The 21,003-nt window shown below is 37.7% G+C and overlaps 1 protein-coding gene across 2 annotated transcripts in view; it reads left to right on the forward strand.

The window, feature by feature from the left end:
- The window catches only part of vps39 (VPS39 subunit of HOPS complex), a 46,153-nt gene that overhangs the window by 20,218 nt on the left and 4,932 nt on the right, over positions 1–21,003 (forward strand). For both annotated transcript variants that reach the window (XM_067456180.1, XM_067456181.1), the window contains exons 15-22: positions 2,480–2,566; positions 4,337–4,410; positions 4,493–4,709; positions 12,205–12,333; positions 12,420–12,522; positions 15,869–15,914; positions 16,612–16,761; positions 20,667–20,801. In XM_067456180.1, coding sequence (XP_067312281.1) covers positions 2,480–2,566; positions 4,337–4,410; positions 4,493–4,709; positions 12,205–12,333; positions 12,420–12,522; positions 15,869–15,914; positions 16,612–16,761; positions 20,667–20,801 — 941 coding nt within the window. The remainder of the gene's footprint in view (positions 1–2,479; positions 2,567–4,336; positions 4,411–4,492; positions 4,710–12,204; positions 12,334–12,419; positions 12,523–15,868; positions 15,915–16,611; positions 16,762–20,666; positions 20,802–21,003) is intronic.

The raw sequence follows: 21,003 nt of genomic DNA on the forward strand, positions 1-21,003 counted from the left end.
CACCTTGTTTTTCTGTTTGACAACATCATGCTCATGCAGATGTTATTTATGTGATTTATTGAAGTTTCACTAATCTTTTATATCAGCTTTTTAAACGGTGGTAAAAAAAAAAGCATTCAAAAATAGTCTGACAAAATGCGGTTCGGTTAGAAAATGAGTCATCTGAGCTGTTTTTTTTTTTTTTTTTTTTAATTGAGGAAGTCCATTCAGACTGAATGGTTTGTCAATGAATTGGACGACATATTGCACTGTATGTTTTGCAATAGTGTGTCTGTTGACGATTTACTGGCAATTAAGGTTGGGTATCGTTTGAATTTTAATGATTCCGATTCTTATTAATTCCAAATTTCGATTCCAATAAAGTAAAAAAAACTTGGATATCTTTCACATTTAGAAGTCTTACTGCAAAACATTTAATTGTAGCTAAATAACATGAACAAAAATCAACAGGCTAACTTACACATAGCAAAACAACTTGCCTAACTAATATAGATTTCAAGAGTTATTAAAGACAAGTAAACACTCAGTAATTAAAAGACCAAATGAGTAATTGCACAAATAAATACAACTGAACAAAGATATGATTGAAATAAAGTGTTTTAACCTGTTAACTGTCACCCCCCTTTTTGAAAATATTCATGAAAATTCACTATCCAAACTTAAATGGTTGCAATTCAAGAATGCTTTGGAATATACATAAAGTTGGTCTCATTTTAAAGACAGTGAGCAGCTTATTGCTCAAGTGAAATCACTTCAACAAATTAAAGTATTAAAAAGTTACGGAAGTTAAAATTTACTGTAAATTAAATGTACTGTACTTGATATTTAATAATTAATATAAAATATGTTACAAAATAATTTGTACTCTAAAATTGCTATCAAATCAAAGCCATATGTCTAATCAATTTGTGTTCCAAATTTGAAGTTGAGATCACAAAAACTGAAGTTCTCATGAGATTTTATTTAGGCGCTGTACCACAAATAGCCAACGGGTGTCATTGAAATTCCATTGATTTTTTTAATGCAATTTCCTGTCAAATTTATGTATTTTTTGTCCAAATATCAAAAAACGGTTTGCAGATATAGAACAGTGAGACTCAGACCTTTCTGACGATATGTGTTTTGGCAAGATTAGAAAAGTTTTTTATTGTAAAGTAGTTAAATAAATATGAAACATGACGACGCCACTTGGGGAGGAGCCCGCTATAATATTTTGGAGCACCATTTCCATAGTAAGGCAAGGTCCGATTTCAAAACGGTTTGCACAGGATGAATCGAGAGTTCGTAAGCTTTCGAATGATATATAATTTGTATTCACATAAATATAGGATATATTTGGTTTAAAAATGCAGTGGCAAATGGGCCCACCGGTGAGCCAGTGGCAGTTAACAGGTATTCAGGCACAGAAACTGTAATCAAATATACAATAACACTGCACTTTGCAAATAAAATATACATTACAGGTATACTTATACAAGTTATCCAGTCAAAAGCAGCAAATTCATTTTCTCTTTGTCTTTTGTTGTTTGATTTACATTATTATAGAGTGGGTATATTAGGCTGCTGTCACTTTAAGAGCTAATGCACGTATCCAATATACTGTCAGGGGCCGTTCACAAAGAACATGTTTTTACATTATAATGCGCTACTTTTCTATGTGAACACACACTAGACGGACGTGTATACCCATTGCACTCGTGTCTTGTGACTTTTGCAGCATCTCTTGCATGACAGCATTCTAAAAAACTTTTTACTTTTTAAAAAACATATTTTTACCAAGCGGCAACCTCAACCCAGTTTCTCTTGAAGCCAATGCGAAAGGGAATTCAACTGCAGTTCATCGACTGGCCACTAGAGACAGGCTTCAGAAGGAGCAGAATCTCATTAAGCCCCATGTTAAAATGCTCAACTTTACAGCAGAAAAACACATGTTTACAGCCTGGTACAAATTGTGGTTTTGGTCTATACGGCTAATGTCCATATTTTTTAACGGTCTATGGTTTTCACCCCGTGCCTCGCATTTTTCAAAGCAAAAACATGTTCTGTGTGAACAAGCCCTTACACATGCTTTTTCTTTGTCAACTGTTTACTTTCACTAAAGAGATAACCGACTTTGTTTATGAGAATTTTTTTACATTTTTGTGTGTATATGTATATGCGGAAGAGTTCAGTATCGCGTATCTGTACCGAAAACAGTGCGATGGTCTTTTTGTGCTTGAATAGTTTAAAGTCATATTAAAATCTACACAAAGCCAATCGATCGAAATGTGGAATTCTGAAATTGAACCGGTTTACAATACCCAACCCTACTGTCAATATATCCTTTACTGCACCAGTCTTTCTCTCTCATGACATGAAATTCAGAAGTCACCTGAAAAGTACATATCCTTTTCTGCCATGATGCTGCAGATTGTGTGAACATTCTTGTGTCGTCTCCCTCACTCAGTGCAGTTGACTTACAGAAGTGTGATTTATTCAGCTCTGCAGGTTCTGCTGGATCAGTCCACTAAAGCCAACTCTCCTCTGAAGGGTCATGAGAGGACTGTACAGTATCTTCAGAGGCTGGGTGAGATTACACACTCATATACTGCACATTACCTCACTGTAGCTTAATATAGTCAACAGACAAGTTGAGGGCTATTTGAGTATTTGGATGCCCACTTTTGTCTGAAGGCCAAGCCAGAAGCATACTAGCAAACTCGCATGAATTCTGCAGCTGCATAAATTCATTAGATCAGGGCTGAACAATTAATCAAAATCAAGGCAATATTGCAATATTGATTAGTGGGTTTAATGAGATTTCATTACATTTTAAGGTTTTTCAGAGTGAAGTGCAGCTCATGATGCGCCAGTGTTTTCAGCGTCTCTGTTCACAGGAAATGCTGCTCCACACGAACTCCATCCGCATCTGCTCTGAGTTGAAGCTGCTTTAACGTACATCTGGGAACACAACATGTGCCAAACATCTTCCCATAGTTAATGAGAAGTGCTTATCGATTACAGAGAAGCTGTAAAGGCTCCTGTGGTTTTCCATCGAAATAAAAGTTTGATGGTTTAACGTTTTAGGATGAAGAAATTAAGACAGCCATAAATATTAGTATTGTAATTTTACTGCTGTAATATTAAATCAAGTATTTTTTTATTACATTATTATTTCCTCCTAAATACCTTATTTTAATAATTAACCTATATTTAATGTTTATATTGCTATGTAGTTATTTGTTTTTATTTAGCTTTATATTTTTAGCCATATATATATTTATGCTATATATTTATTTATATATAGAAAAAATAGTTCATAATCGCAAAATGTTGCCCAAATTGTGCAGTCCTACAACCAAGCAAAGCAAATGTTTCATTTTTAAACTGCAATTACAAATTATTTATTTATTAAATGATATTTATTAAATATTTTCACTAATTTGATTATTTCAGCTACCAATAAGAGTATAGTCTCAGGTCTATTTAAAGGCCTGCTGTGGTGAAAAATAAGTTTTTTTAATGTCGTTTATTTGTCTATGTGGTGTTTTCAATATGCTTTAAGACAAACCATGTGCAAAGTCATCAGTCAACACCATTGCTGAGTATTTTCTCCTTAAAACTGCGTTTACCAGTCTCAAAATCATATCAATTACCGTTGTGTCAAATGATACCATTGTGCAGTGTTGACTACAGGAAAGCTGAAAGCGTCAGACTGAACACGCGCTGTGAATGTATGCTGCGCCCGCGTTTACCTCGGCTCTCATCAGGAGAGCTCATTCAGCTCATTCATGATGGTAAATGTAATCTGACTCCTGCAGCGTTTGTGCCGTGATACTCCCTCAGCAGCTTAATCACATTATATTGAACAGACACGTTCAGTTTTTAATTGTAGTGTCTGTTCAATAACTGAACTGATTTTGTGAAAATGAACGCGGTGGGAAAGTTATCCAGTCACAGTGATTCAATAGCGGTGGCTTTGGGAGTGGCCTTGTGGGGCAGCGAAGCATTCTGGGAATTGTTGTCTTTCATCCCCATGAGACAAAAATACATTTTCTGTCATTTCTCAGTCTAGAAGGCACCAAATTCAAAAATAATTTCACATCTCCTCTACATTAATGTGCCAGTTTAAATGCAGATTTATCTTCCCAGCGCTGAAGTAACCCTTTAAGGGATACAATTATTGACTACAGGAGGACTTTATCATCAGAGATTTTTCCCAAAATTACAGCGTAGAAAATGCAAAAACGGCCCACAGATTCTGCGTATTAGTAACACTGGGATGATATGATAATTTTAACTTGTGAGACAAATGCTCCAGCTCACCAGTGACATGCAGTGGTGTCTTTCTGCACAGGTGTGGAGAACCTAGGCATCATATTTGAGTTTTCACCGTGGGTTCTGAAGATTTGTCCCGAGGATGGGCTGAAGGTGAGATCTACATGGTCTGGTTGTATCTAAATGCCTTCTGTGGTCATCTTGAGGAGCTTGAGTTTGATTTTGTTGCTGTCAGATCTTCACTGAGGACCTGACGGAGGTGGAGACTCTACCCAGGGATAAGGTGTTAAACTTCCTGAAGGAGGGGTTCAAGGAGCTGGCCATCCCATACCTGGAGCACATCGTTTACATGTGGGAAGAGACACGGCCCGAGTTCCACAATGTTCTGATCCAGCTCTACCTGGAGAAGGTGCAAGGCCTCATGAAAGCATACCTCAACTCACTGCCTGAAGGTCAGACACGCAGCGGTCATACACTGCTTTATCAGAGCTAGGGCTACTACTGCTAATAATAATATACCTATTAAGAATCATGATTATTTTGCTCAAAATTATAATTGCAGCTATGGTTGTCATTTGAGAAATGTATTATTACATTTAATCAGAATTATTGCACTTTCACCACTTCGACTTATTTGACCTCATCTAGTTTTCTAATTTATTATAAGGTATTTATCATAATAATAATAATAATGCGTTCGATTTATTTAGCGCTTTTCAAGGCACTCAAAGCGCTTTACATAGAAGGGGAGGAATCTCCTCAGCCATCACCAATGTGCAGCATCCACCTGGATGATGCGACGGCAGCCATATTGCGCCAGAACGCTCACCACACACCAGCTGATTGGTGGAGAGGAGACAGAGTGATGAAGCCAATCAGGGGAGGGGGATTATTAGGTTGCCATGATGGACAGAGGCCAATGGGCAAATTTGGCCAGAATGCCGGGGTTACACCCCTACTCTTTTTCCGAAAGACATCCTGGGATTTTTAATGACCACAGAGAGTCAGGACCTCGGTTTAACGTCTCATCCGAAAGACGGTGCTCTTTGTCAGTATAGTGTCCCCATCACTATACTGGGGTGTTAGGACCCACACAGACCACAGGGTGAGCGCCCCCTGCTGGCCTCACTAACACCTCTACCAGCAGCTCCTGGTTTTCCCAGTTGGTCTCCCATCCAGGTACTGACCAGGCTCAGCCCTGCTTAGCTTCAGTGGGAAACCAGTCTTGGGCTACAGGGTGATATGGCTGCTCATATACATTAATGCCCATTATGAAAACTGGTAAAACAAGAAATTTCTCTCAAATTAAAACTGAAAATCCTAATTCCAATCACATGAAATTCAAATTACGTTAATGTTTTTTCATTTAAAACAATTCTGTTGACAGAAAACAGAATGACACTTTCATTTAAACAGAAGATCTCAAATGGAAAACCCCAGCTTGTTTGCTTTGTTGTTTGCTGAACTGCATTTCAATCTTGCTTTTTCATCAACAGTATTGCATGTTGATATACACAAATCCGGCGAAACACGGAAGTAAAGCATCGCCGCCATTACTGCGTGCCTTGCTGCTAAGGACTTACAGCAGTGCGTACACGAAAACACTCCTCAAATGAGGTTAATAGCTTAACAATGACTGATTCTCCCCTCATGTCATGTTATAATAGCCTACCTTTTTTCCCTTATAAATTATTTTTATTTTTGCTACGAATGCATACTATTATTATTTTTCCCCCTGTTTGTATTAAGAGCTGCTCCCTCAGGCTATCTTTTCTGTATCCTATTTCGAATTCGAAGAAGTTGATTTTATGCAGCGATATTTGTTTGTAAATCTTGATACTTTCAATAATAATCAAATTAATTAATTAATATATAAAAAATAGCAGCGCACGGCAGTAATGCACGGCGCGCTGTGATGAACGTAAAGAAAACCACTTAAAGACAGATAATTAAAACATACGTGTCCATTACAAAGGGACCTAGTCACAATTAATGTTAGACATATATGAAACGATCAGTTAAAAAAAATATGGCCTTATTAAATCAGCACGTAAACTTGCGTGACCTACCGATGTGCTCATGCATATGTTCACAAGCTGCAATAAATAGCCACGACCAGTTGTAGCAATAGATTACATGTTCCTACAGGCATAAGATTATTTTATTAATCATCTGGCATGCGATGAGCGTCAGAACCTAAACTACAGGGCATGAGTTCGGGATGGATTGGCCAGATAAGTGCATCCTACATCACGGATCAGCCGCTGCGTATGAATCACAGTGTCGTGAGGTTTTCAGGCAGTGGACTCGTACCATAATATGTCAGCAACAATAGAGAAAACTACAAAGTTACATTTGTGTAATTGTGACTTAAAGTCCCTTTGTAACAGGCACGTATGTTTTATTTATTTTCTGTTATCATTTACAGCGCGTCGTGCATTACTGCCGCGCGCTGCTCTAAGTGCAGCATAAAGTTAAGTCCACATAACTGTTCGTTATTTCATGTTCTCAATACGTGTTTGTGTAAAACAATTCCGTGATCACGGAAAGCAGGGCCCTAATATTAGCAACACAGCTCACAATGACAGTGTTCAGTTTTATTGCTGTCTTAATTACATTACATTTGGCAGACGCATTTATACATTAATACATCCTGTTGTCAATAAATTACCTTTCTGTAAGTTTTGGTCAATGCCTGACATCATCTACCCAATGTTCCCTTTCACCAGACATTTTATTTAATGTGCAGGATCCGCTTTCATTGAAATGTCATTAGAGGAAGCCGGCAAGTGTCACACCGTCACGCACTTCGCAGGCACGCAGTAATGGCGGCAGGCAAGATGGCGGCGCCCATAAAGTTCGCGGCGGATTTGTGTATAGTCACAGTTATCATTTAATGCTCTCGTCTTCATCTCGTCTTAGTCATGAAAAAAAGTTAGTCAACGAACAATTTTTGTCAGTTTTTATTGTTTTGGGGATTTTTTTGTTAGGATGATATTATTATACAATTGTTTTTAATTCTCAGGCAGAAATGTTTCAGATTGTATAGTTCTTAACGGACATTCTTTGCTCCATGCATAATAGTTTGCACACTTTAGCGCAAATTATAAAAGTTTTTTTAGCATTAGGTAGTTTACATACAGTGACATCACTTCACAGTAGTGGAAAACAATTATAGGTGGGAAAAACATGAGCTCCAGTGGAAAAATGTGCATAATCCAAAACACTAGAGCGCTTTATATTTAAACACTTCAGTGTAGTTTCATGTGATCTGAGATTGATTGTTCTTGACAGGCGTTTTCCCCCAGCGCATATATTTTGGTTCTATTCTCGTCTAGTTATTTAGATTTTGCTAAAAGGCTTGTCCTTACAACAAGCTAGTTGACATTCACTACAGAGACGTGTGTGTGTGTGTGTGTGTGTGTGTGTGTGTGTGTGTGTGTGTGTGTGTGTGTGTGTGTGTGTGTGTGTGTGTGTGTGTGTGTGTGTGTGTGTGTGTGTGTGTGTGTGTGTGTGTGTGCACTTGTTTATATTACATTGCATAAACCTAAGATCACCTACATTGTGGGGACCAGCCAGCGGTACTAAATTATGTTTTTTGAAAATGTTAAAAATGTTTCCTGTGGGCAGGGGCAGTGTAGGGGTATAGAAAATACAGTGTAAAATCCATTACGCCTATGGAAATTCCCCACACTGTAAAAAAAAAAAAAAGTTTTAAAAAATAAGTTACCTGGTTGTCCTAATTTTTAGTTCATTGAAATTAAAAATTTGAGTTCATACAATGAACATTTTTGAGAATCGACAACCTATATTCAAATAGTATTTAAAGATTTTGTAAGCATATTGGGTAATTGTGTGTGTTTTATTTGTGATGACACAGTGAAATGCCAAATTGTGCTATTTTCATGATTTATCACATTTTTTATGTTTTTAGATACAATAATATTTTGAGTTTCTATTTATTAGACCAATTTCCTTCATTGTATCAACTAAATTTTTTTAATTTCAATAAACAAAAAATTTAAAGGCAACCAGGTTACTTACTTTTTTAAGTTAAACCAACAAAAAAAAATGTACAGCGCACAATTCACAAAAACCTAAACTGTTCAAGATCCACCTATGGGAAGGGAGGTCCTTATGGTTAACGGCCTTGTCGTCCGTAATGCTCGTCCGGCCGTCCAAGCCTGTGGGTGCTCAGTGGCACTTTCGACTCCCTAATTCATTCACTATAGAGGGCGTCATTGCATCACAAATGAGCCAGCTGGGCATACATGAAGCTATCAGCACCTCCTCGGCTCAGTTGGGAACACTCGCAAATAGGGTTGGGCATCGTTTTGATTTGAACGATTCTGATTCCGATTCTTACTTTCGATTCCGGTTCTTTTCGATTCTCGATTCCGATTCTTTGAGGGGTGGAGTCAAAACATGTCACATCGATATTCAAAGCTATTTTCAATACAACAGGGGGAAAACGCTGCATATACTGTCAATTAGATATTTTTAATATAATACATTTTTTTGTCTTTTGAAATTCTAGGCAATCAAAAATTTCTTCTGAAGAGATCACTTTATATGATAAAGCTTTTAAGCTTTTTCTCATATATAAACATTGATCAATTACTATTAAAATTATCTCACAAATATTTGTTAACTCAATGTATTTTTTACAACGGGGTAATTGTGTAGCAATAGCTTACACACAGCACAAGTAAGCTTGATTTTGAATGTTAAATTGAATAAACAAAGATACATATTACAAAAAATAGCACAAATAAATACAATAGAATAAAAGATATAAATGAAATAGACTGCTTTATTTTTTCAGGTAGGTCTAACATTCAGGTAAGAAACTGAATAAAAAAACGCAAAGTGGCTAATTAAATTTAAAATAACATTGGATAATGTTTTTTGCAAAAAATTAAATAGTTTCATATAAAACCATTAAAGTTACACACGTTGATCCGTCAAGAGCAGTGTGATCGTTTGTCTTTTTGTAGTTTGACTTTGAATAACAAATGACTGCTGTCCCTTTAAGAACTGCCGCACTCATGGATCCTGAACACTGTTCCTGTTACTCATTCGTCATTTCTTCCTGAATTGTTTAAGACTGTGTTTGCATACTCTTCAAAATGTGCACTGAGAATTTGTTTGAGTGTATTTGACCAATAATAAGCTGGAAAAAGAAGCAAATATTTGCACTTGTATGTCAGGGGCGGCTTTATTACGGTAGGCTATGTGTGTGTGTGCGCTTCAGATGTGAGCTTGAAATCTGCGGGGATACGTAGAATTATGTGCAATCCCGCGCGAAATTCAGACCGATCACACACACTAACACTAACACGCTGTCGTAAGGAAAAGTCCAGCAGAACGCACGTTCGGCGTGTAACCGGGCTGAGTGAGAATATGCGGCTGCGCCTCAACTCGCTGTCGGTCAGAGAGGAGAGGAGAGGAGAGCACCTGGGATCGATTGTGTAGGCTGAGCAGGCTATCGTATCTTTTCAGATATTTCAGTATCGATATTTTTGACAACACTAGTTGCACTGTGCCGACCCAGGCTTTTAAAAGTGAAATAAATCCACACTTCAGAGCGCCGTTTACCGGGCTTCCATGACTAAAAGAACAAGCGGGCGCGCAAGCACCGGAAATCAGGTGGCCATGGAAACCAAAACTTGCGCGCTTGGAACCGAAGATCGGAACCGAAAACAAATTTTCTAAACGATTCCAATGGAATTGTTATTTTTTAAACGGTTCCAAGTTAGAACCGGTTCTCGATGCCCAACCCTACTCGCAAATTACGAAATGGCTTGGCCAACTGTTTTGGTTCTCGAGTGGGTGACATGTACAATAATGCAGGGTTACAGACTGCAGTTTGTAATAAAACCCGATTCAGGTGGTGCCCCCCAATTTGATAAATCAGGGATTTTATTCATGATATTTCCGGCTCTCTCTCTGCCCAATCTTGGACCTCTGTGTGTTGAACAAACATTTGAGGAAATACAATTTCAGAATGTTAACTCATGGCTCGCTCGCCCATAACATAAAACAGAGGGACTGGTTTACATCAGTCGATCTGAAAGATGCTTTTTTCCCCACATAAGCATTTATCCGCCACACAGGATATTTCTTCATTTTGCCTATCAAGGCTCATGTTACAAATTCACAGTTCTCCCATTCGGGCTCGCCCTCAGCCAAAGGATTTTTTGTCTGTGTGCGGAAGCGGGCTTACCTCCCCTGAGAATGTCAGGTCTGGGGATTTTGAGTATATATATATATATATATATATATATATATATAGATATATATATAGATATATATATAGATATATATAGACGACTGGCTCATTATAGCTGAATTGAAGGAGAATATGTTGCATGACACCTGCCGTGTGGTCACACACATCACATCTCTCGGATTCAGGGTGAACATGAACAAAAGCAATTTTACACCCAGTCAGAGTGTGATTTTCCTGGGCTGAAATCAGTCTCCATGTGAGCATGTCTCTCTCAAGAGTGCATTCTCTCTCTAATTATCTGTTTGTCTCAGTTCAGAGAGGAAGCGAAGGTGCAATATCGCACATGCCTCAGGCTGCAGGGTCTTATGGCGTCATCTATACAGGTTTTGCCCCTAGGACTCCTGAGAATGAAAGTATTCATGATTCATTGCGGCACTGGAAGGGCGTGGCCTTTTATGGACCGGGAACCCCTCTGGGGAACGCATTGTTGCAGAAAGTCGTGACGACAGAAGCCATAACAGGCTCCCCTTTTTACAGCTTATGAGCATATGGAAAGCTCTGAATTATTTTCTGCTGCACCTGCAGGGACTTCATGTGCTCGTACACAGCACAGCAGGGGCAAACATCAACCTCGGCATGCGCTCGTCAAAACTTTGGCTGTAGAGTTTGCGCTAGAGCGTGAAGTTTTGACGAGCGCATGCCGTTGTGACGGTTGATGTTTGCCCCTGCTGTGCAGTCGATGAGCACGTCATAGACGTCCCTTAATGTCTTCTCGTTAAGGGGCGTGGACATGTGCCTCGGGATAGATGCAATTTAATCTTACTTTGTAAGAACTTAATAATATCATTCCAGAATTTTTTATTTATTTTATTTGTATCATACATATATTTACAACCTCTTGTGTAATTTTTTATCTATTGTATTTTTATATTTTGTATTGTTTGGTTTTATTTTATTTTATTTATACAAATCCTATGCAGTTCTTGCCATGAAAATAGCCTCTGCTGACATTTATACCTACCATCCTACATTTACAAAATATTATATATATATATATATATATATATATATATATATATATATATATATATATATATATATATAGATAGATAGATAGATAGTAATTAAGCCCCCACATTAAGCCAACACATTTATTTAATGTTTACGTGGTAAACAAATTAGATATATTTTGGTAACTTGTGCCAGTGGTAGCGATGCTCTTCACTGGCAGTTTATAATAAATAAGTAATTACAGTTAACAGTAAATGGCAGTTTTAATAAAACCTTTATTAGTAATACAATTGTTCTTTGGTTTCACGAAAAGAAAAGAAAAATGATGGCAACACTGTTAGTATAACAAACTAACACTGAAAAATTGTTCTACAACATTTTTTAATAATTTTTGTAAGTTCATTTTAACAATAATACATATTAATATTTTTAATGAACTAGCGTGAAAAACAATGAACAATAATATTTTTATTAACTAAAATTATCAAAGTTTAATAAATGCTGGAAAACACACATATTGCTAATTGTTAGTTCATTTTAGCTAATGCATTACCTATTGTTATCAAATAAGTCTTTATTGTAAAGTGTTACCAAAATAATGGATAACATGAAAACGCCATTTGTGCCTCAAAGAATCCATAAACAATACATTTTTCCAGTTATGTGAAAGTACAGACCAAACACGTTGTGTTGACTGTGTCCAGGTGTTTCAGCTGTAGCTGCGGGAAAGGAGGCGGGAGAGCTCGGAGAATTCAGGAACAAGCTTTTGTCATTTCTGGAAGTTTCCAGCAGCTATGAGCCAGAGAGACTCATCAGTGATTTCCCATTTGATGGTGAGTCCAGAGGTCAGACATTACACTGTAAAACCTGGAAATAAAGCTGCATGACACATACTGTTCCTCTGTCCTCTCTCTGTCAGGTCTGTTGGAGGAGAGGGCTCTGCTCTTAGGCCGTATGGGGAAACATGAGCAGGCTCTCTTCATCTATGTTCACATTCTGAAAGACACGCGTATGGCTGAAGAGTGAGTATCGTTCTTTAATGTCTCGCAGCCCTATTCTACAGTATGAACCCTATTAACTTTTTAATATACGTTCCTGCCACTATTCATTATGGAAACAGAAATAATGGGCATCAAACCTGAATGATTTCCTCCACCTCTGTAACAAGTTTTGTTATCGTCTGATGCTCGAAATGCTGCAGTATTGGTAATGACGTAGCCACATAGATATTTAGACATTGGTTTAGGTTGCTTTTGTAGGTAATGCAATAATATAATGCTGCATTATGTACATCGATGTGAAATGTTTGGAACAAATCAGATTTTTTTTTTTTTGAAAGACGCCTCTTCTGCTCAAGGCTGCAGTTATTTGATCAAAAACACAGGACAACAGTAATACTGTGAAGTATTATTACAATTTAAAATATATGTTTTCTATGTGAATATATAGTAAAATGTAATTTTGTTCCTGTGATCGAAGCTGAATTTATCATCATTACTCCAGTCTTCAGTGTCACATGATACTTCACAAATCATTCTAATATTCTCAAGAAACATTTCTGATTATGATCAATGTTTAAAACAGTTGTGCTGATTCAGTTTTTTTGTGGAAACCATTGTACATTTTATTTGTATTTTTCAATTAATAGATTGTTCAAAAGAACAACAATTTGAAATAGAAATCTTTTGTAACCCAATTCTCAAAAACACCAAGTTCCACCTTTTTCGTGTTGAATATCAAGGTATTACTGTATACAGTATTTCACACTCACATAAAAGTAAAGCCCAGGTCACACCAAGTTGATGTCAAAAGAACAAGCAGCGATGAAGGCTGACTGTGTTGTCAACTGCGTCTCGCCCAAAAAGCTGTGCTTGAACACACCAAAAGGACTAAAGGCTACTGTCAACTAGCATGTGCGTTCTGCGCCTGAGCATGAGTAAATATCTGTCTAAGTAACTGTAGAATTATAACAGTCTTCTGTCTGTAATGTATTGACTTCTTTGCTTGCTTTCATCGCTTTCACTTTTATTTTATTCTCGTTTACTAAGCTGAACAGCCAATGTTCGGTGGCCTAATGGCAATTCATTTGAAAACCCATTCCCATTGAAAACCATTATAAAGAAAAAGCTTTGCGTTCTTATTCTTGGCTGATCTACCCGCCTGTATATAGTATATAATATCATTATCATCAAAAAGGTGTAAACTGAATTTTATCTTTTACTATCACTGTTATAGTACATTGAGCCACTTTAAGGGTGGGTTGTGCTAATAAGGATAAGGTACAGGCTCCAACTGTTCGATCAGCCCTCTAATACTAACGGTCTTTCTTCACAGTTAAAGGGTTAGTTCACCCAAAAATGAAAATTATTTAATTAATTACTCACCCTCATGTCATTGGACACCTGTAAGACCTTGGTTCATCTTCAGAACACAAATAAAGAGATATTTTAGTTGAAAGCTGAGAAAGGCTTCAGAAAGGCCTCCATTGGCATTCAGTACATTCCCACTCACAAGACCCATAAAGGCTCTAAACACATCGTTACAAAGTCCATCTCACTAACAGTGGCTGTACAATCATTTTACAATTCGACGAAAATAGTTATTGTGCGCACGAAAATCGAAATAACGACTTTATCCACAAAGTTATTGATGTGAACTCGACTCGACGCATGCGCGAGAATATGACGCAGATCCGCCGTTCGGATACATGAAGAAGAGGAGGAGCCGCTATCACGTGAGTTCACGTCCGAGACCTACATGGAAGACAATATCTTGGCGGATAAAGTCATTATTTAGATTTTTTTGCACACAAAAACTATTCTCGTCGCATTGTAAAATTATTGTACATCCACTGTAGTGAGATGGACTTTGTATCGATGTGTTTAGTGCCTTTATGGGTCTTGTGAGTGGGAATGTAATCAATGACAATGGAGGCCTTTCTGAAGCCTTTCTCAGTCATCAAGCTTTCAACAAAATATCTTCATTTGTGTTCCGAAGATGAACAAATGTGTTACGGGTGTCCAATAACATGAGGGTGAGTAATTAATGAAATAATTTTAATTTTTGGGTGAACTAACCCTTTTATCTGTGTTTAAAATGAAGTGGTGCAACACAACTCGATTTAAAATAAAACCCAGATCAACAAATCCTAGATTAGCGTTAAACTTCTATTAATTTAATCCTTATTGGTGCAAATCACTAGCCTGGATGCCAGCCGAACTTAGCCCCGCCTAGAATTTTTTTAGGTCGGGCAGTTCGGTCTGTCATTGCCTCATAGAGGAGTAATTATCCCCGAACAGAAACTGTTCGGACCAATGAAATCATCAGGGCGGGCTTTAGACGATGACGGACAGATGATCAACAGTAACGTAATCATGCACGTCATCAAAGGGGCTTGGATTATATTTTTCCGAATCCTAAACAGAGAGCTTGTTTCTATATGCATTCACCATCATAATTTCTCTCAGAAATGATGATCATGTTGGGTAAGTACTCTGTGTATCATTAAATTATGGTTTTTTTTTTTTACAACACCGGCAAAGATCGTGCATTCCAGCCTGATTTCAGCACGTGTGCAGACAGGGTTGCCAAGTTTTTACAACAAAACCCGCCAACTACTAGCCCTAAACAATAGCTTCTCGGGGGGTTCTCCGGGGGAAAAATGGCGTTTGAGGGGTAAAATGCGAGTTATTTTACAAGGTTGCCTGCTAAAATTCACACTCATGGGTCTATATATCACATAATAGTCGCTTCAACCCGCGAACATAGAAAACAACCGGTGGGGGAAAAAAGCGGACTTGGCAGCACCATGGGCAACACAGTGCAGTTGAGCTCTGTTGACATTTGACAATGCGTCGCTTCGTTGCTCTGATTGGTTCTAGCTCTATCCAATTGATGTCTTTCCTGGTTCGGTTGAAACACGCCCCATAATCACAGCCCAATGGAGCATCAGACTCATATTCTGACTAGAATTGAGTATGACCACGTCAGGCTAGCAAATCACCCTCTAGTGTTTTTCATGTTAAGCGCTTGCAAAACTTTTGACAGGCTTATGCTGCAGTTCTATGGCTGTTTTGCCCTCTAGGGCTCCACGAGTCACGTGATTGAAAACTATGAATTTAACATGCTGTATAAGGGCCAAAAATCATCCGATTAGAGCCAAATGTGTGGAACACACAAATTAACTAAACCGACCAACACTCAAAACCGGCCTGACATCGTCCGACAGCCAACAGTCGGCTTGGTGTATCCAAGCCTTAAAATGCATTGCATTTCATGTTGACTGTTCCATGATAAGGAATCTGACGTTAAACACAAGCTGCCGTTACTCATAACCTTCTCTAATGTTCTCTAATGTGATTTTCTCAGGTACTGCCATGGCCATTATGATCCAGCAGCGAACGGCAATAAAGATGTGAGTGCTACTTTGCGACTTCACCCCATTTCAACTGGTTTAATTTTCCCATTGTAATTCTACATGTTGTATAGTCACCGACGTCTATCTTGTGCAATGGTCCCAAACCAGGAGACTTATTCTGATTTCTGCAGCCCAAAAGGAATGATTTTGCTATTGCTTTTTTTCAAATGTTGCAACAATATTTGTGGCATGTTTTTGTGTCGTTTTGCAGTGAAAACCCTCCAGTCATCATGATGTACATAGTGTTAGTGACAGTAAGAGTACAATTACCGCTGAATATTTTGTGCATTACTGAAATTAGAATCCTGGTCTCAATATGGACATTAGCTTAGAAATACTCATAATTTAATAAATTTCAACACGTTTAACATGTTATAAAAGCTGCATGCGGTTTCGGAAGCAGGTTGAAAAGACAAAAGTAGTTTGTGAATGAAGGATTTAAACGTATTAAATTATTATTTATTTTTTTAAAGTATGAGTTTTTGTTCATTAAGTACTGTAGTCACTTTTACATACAGTATAAGATGCTTGACGAGTTATTCATTCAGTATTCAGTGGCTGCTGTTGTATTAACTGTAAGTGTGGTTGGCAGTCCCAAACCCTGTGTGAATGTAGCCAAATGGAAATGTAAAACCATCTCTCTTGTTACGACACACCTTGTCTAAATGTTAACAGGGGTGCCATCTGTCTGTAGGTGTATCTGTCCCTCCTGCGCATGTATCTGTCTCCTCCGGACGTGCACTTCCTCGGACCCATTAAGATGGAGTTATGTGAGCCACAAGCAAACCTTCAGGCGGCCCTGAAAGTTCTTCAGCTCCATCACAGCAAACTAAACACCACCAAAGTGAGTTTCCACCAAACTCTAACAGTATCACCACTCATCCCCCCAGAACACCTCCATTTGCATAGCAGAACCGTGGAGAACTGCCACACGCTTAGAGATAGAACCATTTGGGATCATTTTATGGGTTTAGTCAATTTTGTTTTAAATAATTGTTACATTTTAATTCAATTGTACAGCTTGTAAACATACTTGATCAGTAGATTTTTTTAAATTACCTGTTAAACCTGAAAATATTATGTAATCTCTTAGTAAGAAAAGCATTTTTTGCAGTGTAAGGAGACATTTCCTTAGTATTTTTGTCTTGTTTCTAGTCAAAATTTCTAAAAATTCTTACATTAAGAAACATTTACTAGACAAGTAAAAATTATTGTCTTGTTTTGGGAAAAATTACTCAAAATTAAGAGAGTTTTTGCTTAAAATAAGATAAATAATATGCCAGTGGGGTAAGCAAAATAATCTTATTTTAAAAATATTTTACTTACCCCACTGGCAGATTATTGAGCATATTTAAGCAAAAACTCTCTAAATTTTAAGTATTTTTTTTTCGCAAACCAAGACAATTACTTTCGCTTGTCTAGTAAATTCGTCTTGTTTTAAGAATTTTTAGATGTTTGGACTAGAAACAAGACAAAAATACTAAGTAAGTTTCCTCTGTCAGAAATAAGGAACAGCGCTGTCACTGGGGCAGTACGCTAAGGGGGTAATACCCTATGGTATTGAACCCCATTGAACCATTTTTGCCGAGCATTTAAGCATCATAGTAAGATTTGCATGGGCTAAAACACTACAAATATACATTTGAGTCTGGAGCTATGACCGGTTCCTTTTCTCATCATCTGTGAAATACGGAAACACTGCATGTTGTGACCCAATCACAGGCAGTCATATTTGATTTCCTGAGATTAAAGGGTTACTTCAGCGATTTAGCATGTGGCTTTGTATCAGAAGAAATGCGGTAGTACACTCGAATGACCAGTGCATTCTGGGAGTTGTTGTCTTTTATCCCAATGAGACAAAAATAAATTTTCTGTCTTTTCTCAGTCTAGAAGGCACCAGATTCAAAAATAATTTCACATTTCTACTACATTGATGACCCAGTTTAAATACAAAGCTTGATGCTAAATCACTGACATAACCCTTTAAAGTAGCTATTTTGAACCTAAGGTGACACATTTAATCATGGTTGTTTTTGCATACAAATCTCATTTTTATGCTTTGCTTGTATTTCCTCTTGCCACTGCCTCAGAGTAAGACATCAATTTAAAGTAGGGCTGTCAGGTGCTTTACATATTACATAGTGATAAATCTAATAATCTTCCCTTTTTAATAAATGAAAACTAAATTGTTTGGATGGCAAACAATTTTGCGTTACATTAAATTGCCGGTCACATTAAGCAAACTTTCGGCTAAAAGGTCTGTTGTCTATTCTTAGTATTGTCGCAATATATGAAGCACAGCCAAGTCAGTTTCAAACTAGGAAGTGTGAATGGCTGAATCTTACGCTCTCACCATCAGTGGATTCATATCGAAATGTCTGCAGTTCACCCATTAAAACTCTCAGAACAACAATAAATGTGACTGCACCTTAAGATTTGATTCGGTTCATATTTTGGTAACAATTTACGATAAGGTTTCATTAGTTAACACTAGTTAGTATATTAACTAAAAATTAACAAAATATGTGTTACAGCATTTATTAATCTTTGTTAATGTTAGTTAATAAAAATACAATTAGTTCACAGTGCATTAACCAATGTTAACAAACACAACTAAATGTTGAAATTAACATTCATTTAGATTAAAGCAGCACTAGGTAACTTTTCAACCTTCATAATATATTTTTTAAGACTCTTGTGATGATACATCGACTTACAATAGGTTGAGTGACACGTCTGCCATAGCCTGATGGGGTCTATATCGTTTTTAATCGTACTTTTAAACTTCGAGTTTCGGGTAGTAACCCGAAAACAAAAAGAACTACAAAATTCGACTGCTTTACGGCATATACGTCACTTCCACCAACACCCACACTTCCTTACATTCGGACGTGCGAGCCCAACTTTGTTCGTCGGATAATATAGTCATGTCCAAACCCAGACAAATAAGAAAGAAAAGGTTTTGTTGGAGGAAAGCAATAAGAGGAAACGAAAAAGTGATGGGATTAATGGCAGGACGAGGATCAACATGTGACCAGCGTTTGCTCGTTGGCGTGAGCTGAAGGAGGCGTGCCCGACCGATGCTGTCCTGCTTGTTATGGTGATTACCGACCACTCAAACATTGAACTGAAGTATCATATAGATTCTGTAAAACGGTAACCAATATACTACTATAATGACGCTGGCTTGTAAACGTGAGCATCGTGATTATTTGGCGTTTGAAAAAAATAAAACCAATGAAATTATATTCATATGACATGCTGAAACATATGCCACTGACTGTACCTGGGATGAAGACATTTCACACGCGCCGCCAGAAGAACACCTGCATGTGAACTCCTCCTGCAGTGTTCAGGGGAACTGTTAGTGCTGCACCAACCCGCGGGGACGCTTTTATGAAGTTATTTGGCCCGCGCTGCACCATTGTATGTATTTTAACAACCCGTGACCATTAAATAGACATACGGGGTCCACGGGTTATGAGACGACCTGCGCATCACTAGTTCAGGGCTATCAGGGTTGTCATGTCAACAAATGCACGCGCGATGGCATCCCCTGTTGTAGGATGACAGATCTTACGACAGTAGTTGAGGACATTATTTTTTCCCAACTGTAGGGGGACCCCGAGAGCAAAAGTTACCAAGTGCTGCTTTAATAAATGCTGTTAACGTATTATTTATTCTTAATTCATGTTAACTAAAGTTGTTAACTAATGAAACCTTATTGTAAAGTGTTACCCTTATTTTTTGTAAAAATTGATATGATGAATATATTAATGGTTTATGGTCATGCTTTGTATAGGTTATCACAAAGTTTGAAATGTAATAATTTATATTTTTATTATGGATTTATTTATTTTAACATTAAAATCTAGAATTCTTGATCAAATCAATACTTAAACATTTCCATAACTGTTTTAATGGGACAAAAATATTTTATTTTCAACTAAAAATCAAACTGTGCATGTAAAAGTATCCTAATTTGGTGTTTCTCAGTCTTGGGTCATTTTTCTCAGTCTTAAAAAATCGAATATACAGTAACCAACTGAAAAGGTAAAATTGAAGAAAGGCCCGTTCACACATTAGGGACAATAACTATGGAGATATCGTTGTAAAAATATAATCGTTTTAAATATGAAAGAATAGCAGAGTTCATCACAGCTGTAACGTCACAGAGGAACCATATAGTTGGAAACATTTTCAGAAAGTCTTTTTTTAACCATAAAAACATTGACAGCCAATCAGAATCCATCCTGCTTTTAAGAGATTAAGCATTTAAAGCGGCAGACGACCAAACTGCACTGTCCACTGGTGTGAATGCTAATATAGATATCGTTCTAAGTGTGAATGGACTTTAAGTGTGTGTTGACTGCCCCAATTAAATATGACTGAGAGAGTGTGTGAGGGAGTGAAGCATGTGCTGTAGACATGAAGAGAGAGAATGGTGAGTGTGTGTTGAAGTGCTACACAGTTTAATCCTGCTGATGCCAACACATCATTTAAGATGCCGGCAGGGGAAATGAGACACCGCGTTGACAAGTTGTCTGCTGTCACATTACTGTGTGGGAGACATCTGTGGAAACCTGTCACTGTAGAGTTTAGCTCCTCTTTTCTTTGTAGTTTCATCTTTCAAGAATAATGAAAAAAGCTAAACACAAAAACATTTAGACTTTCAGAGAGATAAAGTTCCTGAACAGAGCTCTCCAAACCACCAGTGTTTTAAATGTTTCTCTCTGTCTCCTTCATAAGGCCATAAACCTGCTGCCAGCCAACACACAGATCCGAGAGATCCAGGTGTTCCTGGAGAATGTGTTGGAGGAGAAGGCTGGAAGGAAGCGCTTTGACCAGGTCCTGAAGAGCCTCCTACAGGCCGAGTTCCTGCGGGTACGTTTGCTTGTGAACAGTGGTTTGGTCTAGTGAAGCCTAGACTCCCGCTTTTATGAAATTAATTGGCCCGCCCCGCACCACTATATGTATTTTTACAACCTGCCCGCACCCGCGACCATTAAGTAGACATACTAGGATTGTAATGTAAACGAAAACAGCCTTTATTTGAGCCTGAAAGTGCTTGGAAACATTGCCCTGT

The sequence above is a fragment of the Pseudorasbora parva genome, chromosome 10, assembly GCF_024679245.1.
Source record: "Pseudorasbora parva isolate DD20220531a chromosome 10, ASM2467924v1, whole genome shotgun sequence".
NCBI lineage: Eukaryota > Metazoa > Chordata > Actinopteri > Cypriniformes > Gobionidae > Pseudorasbora > Pseudorasbora parva.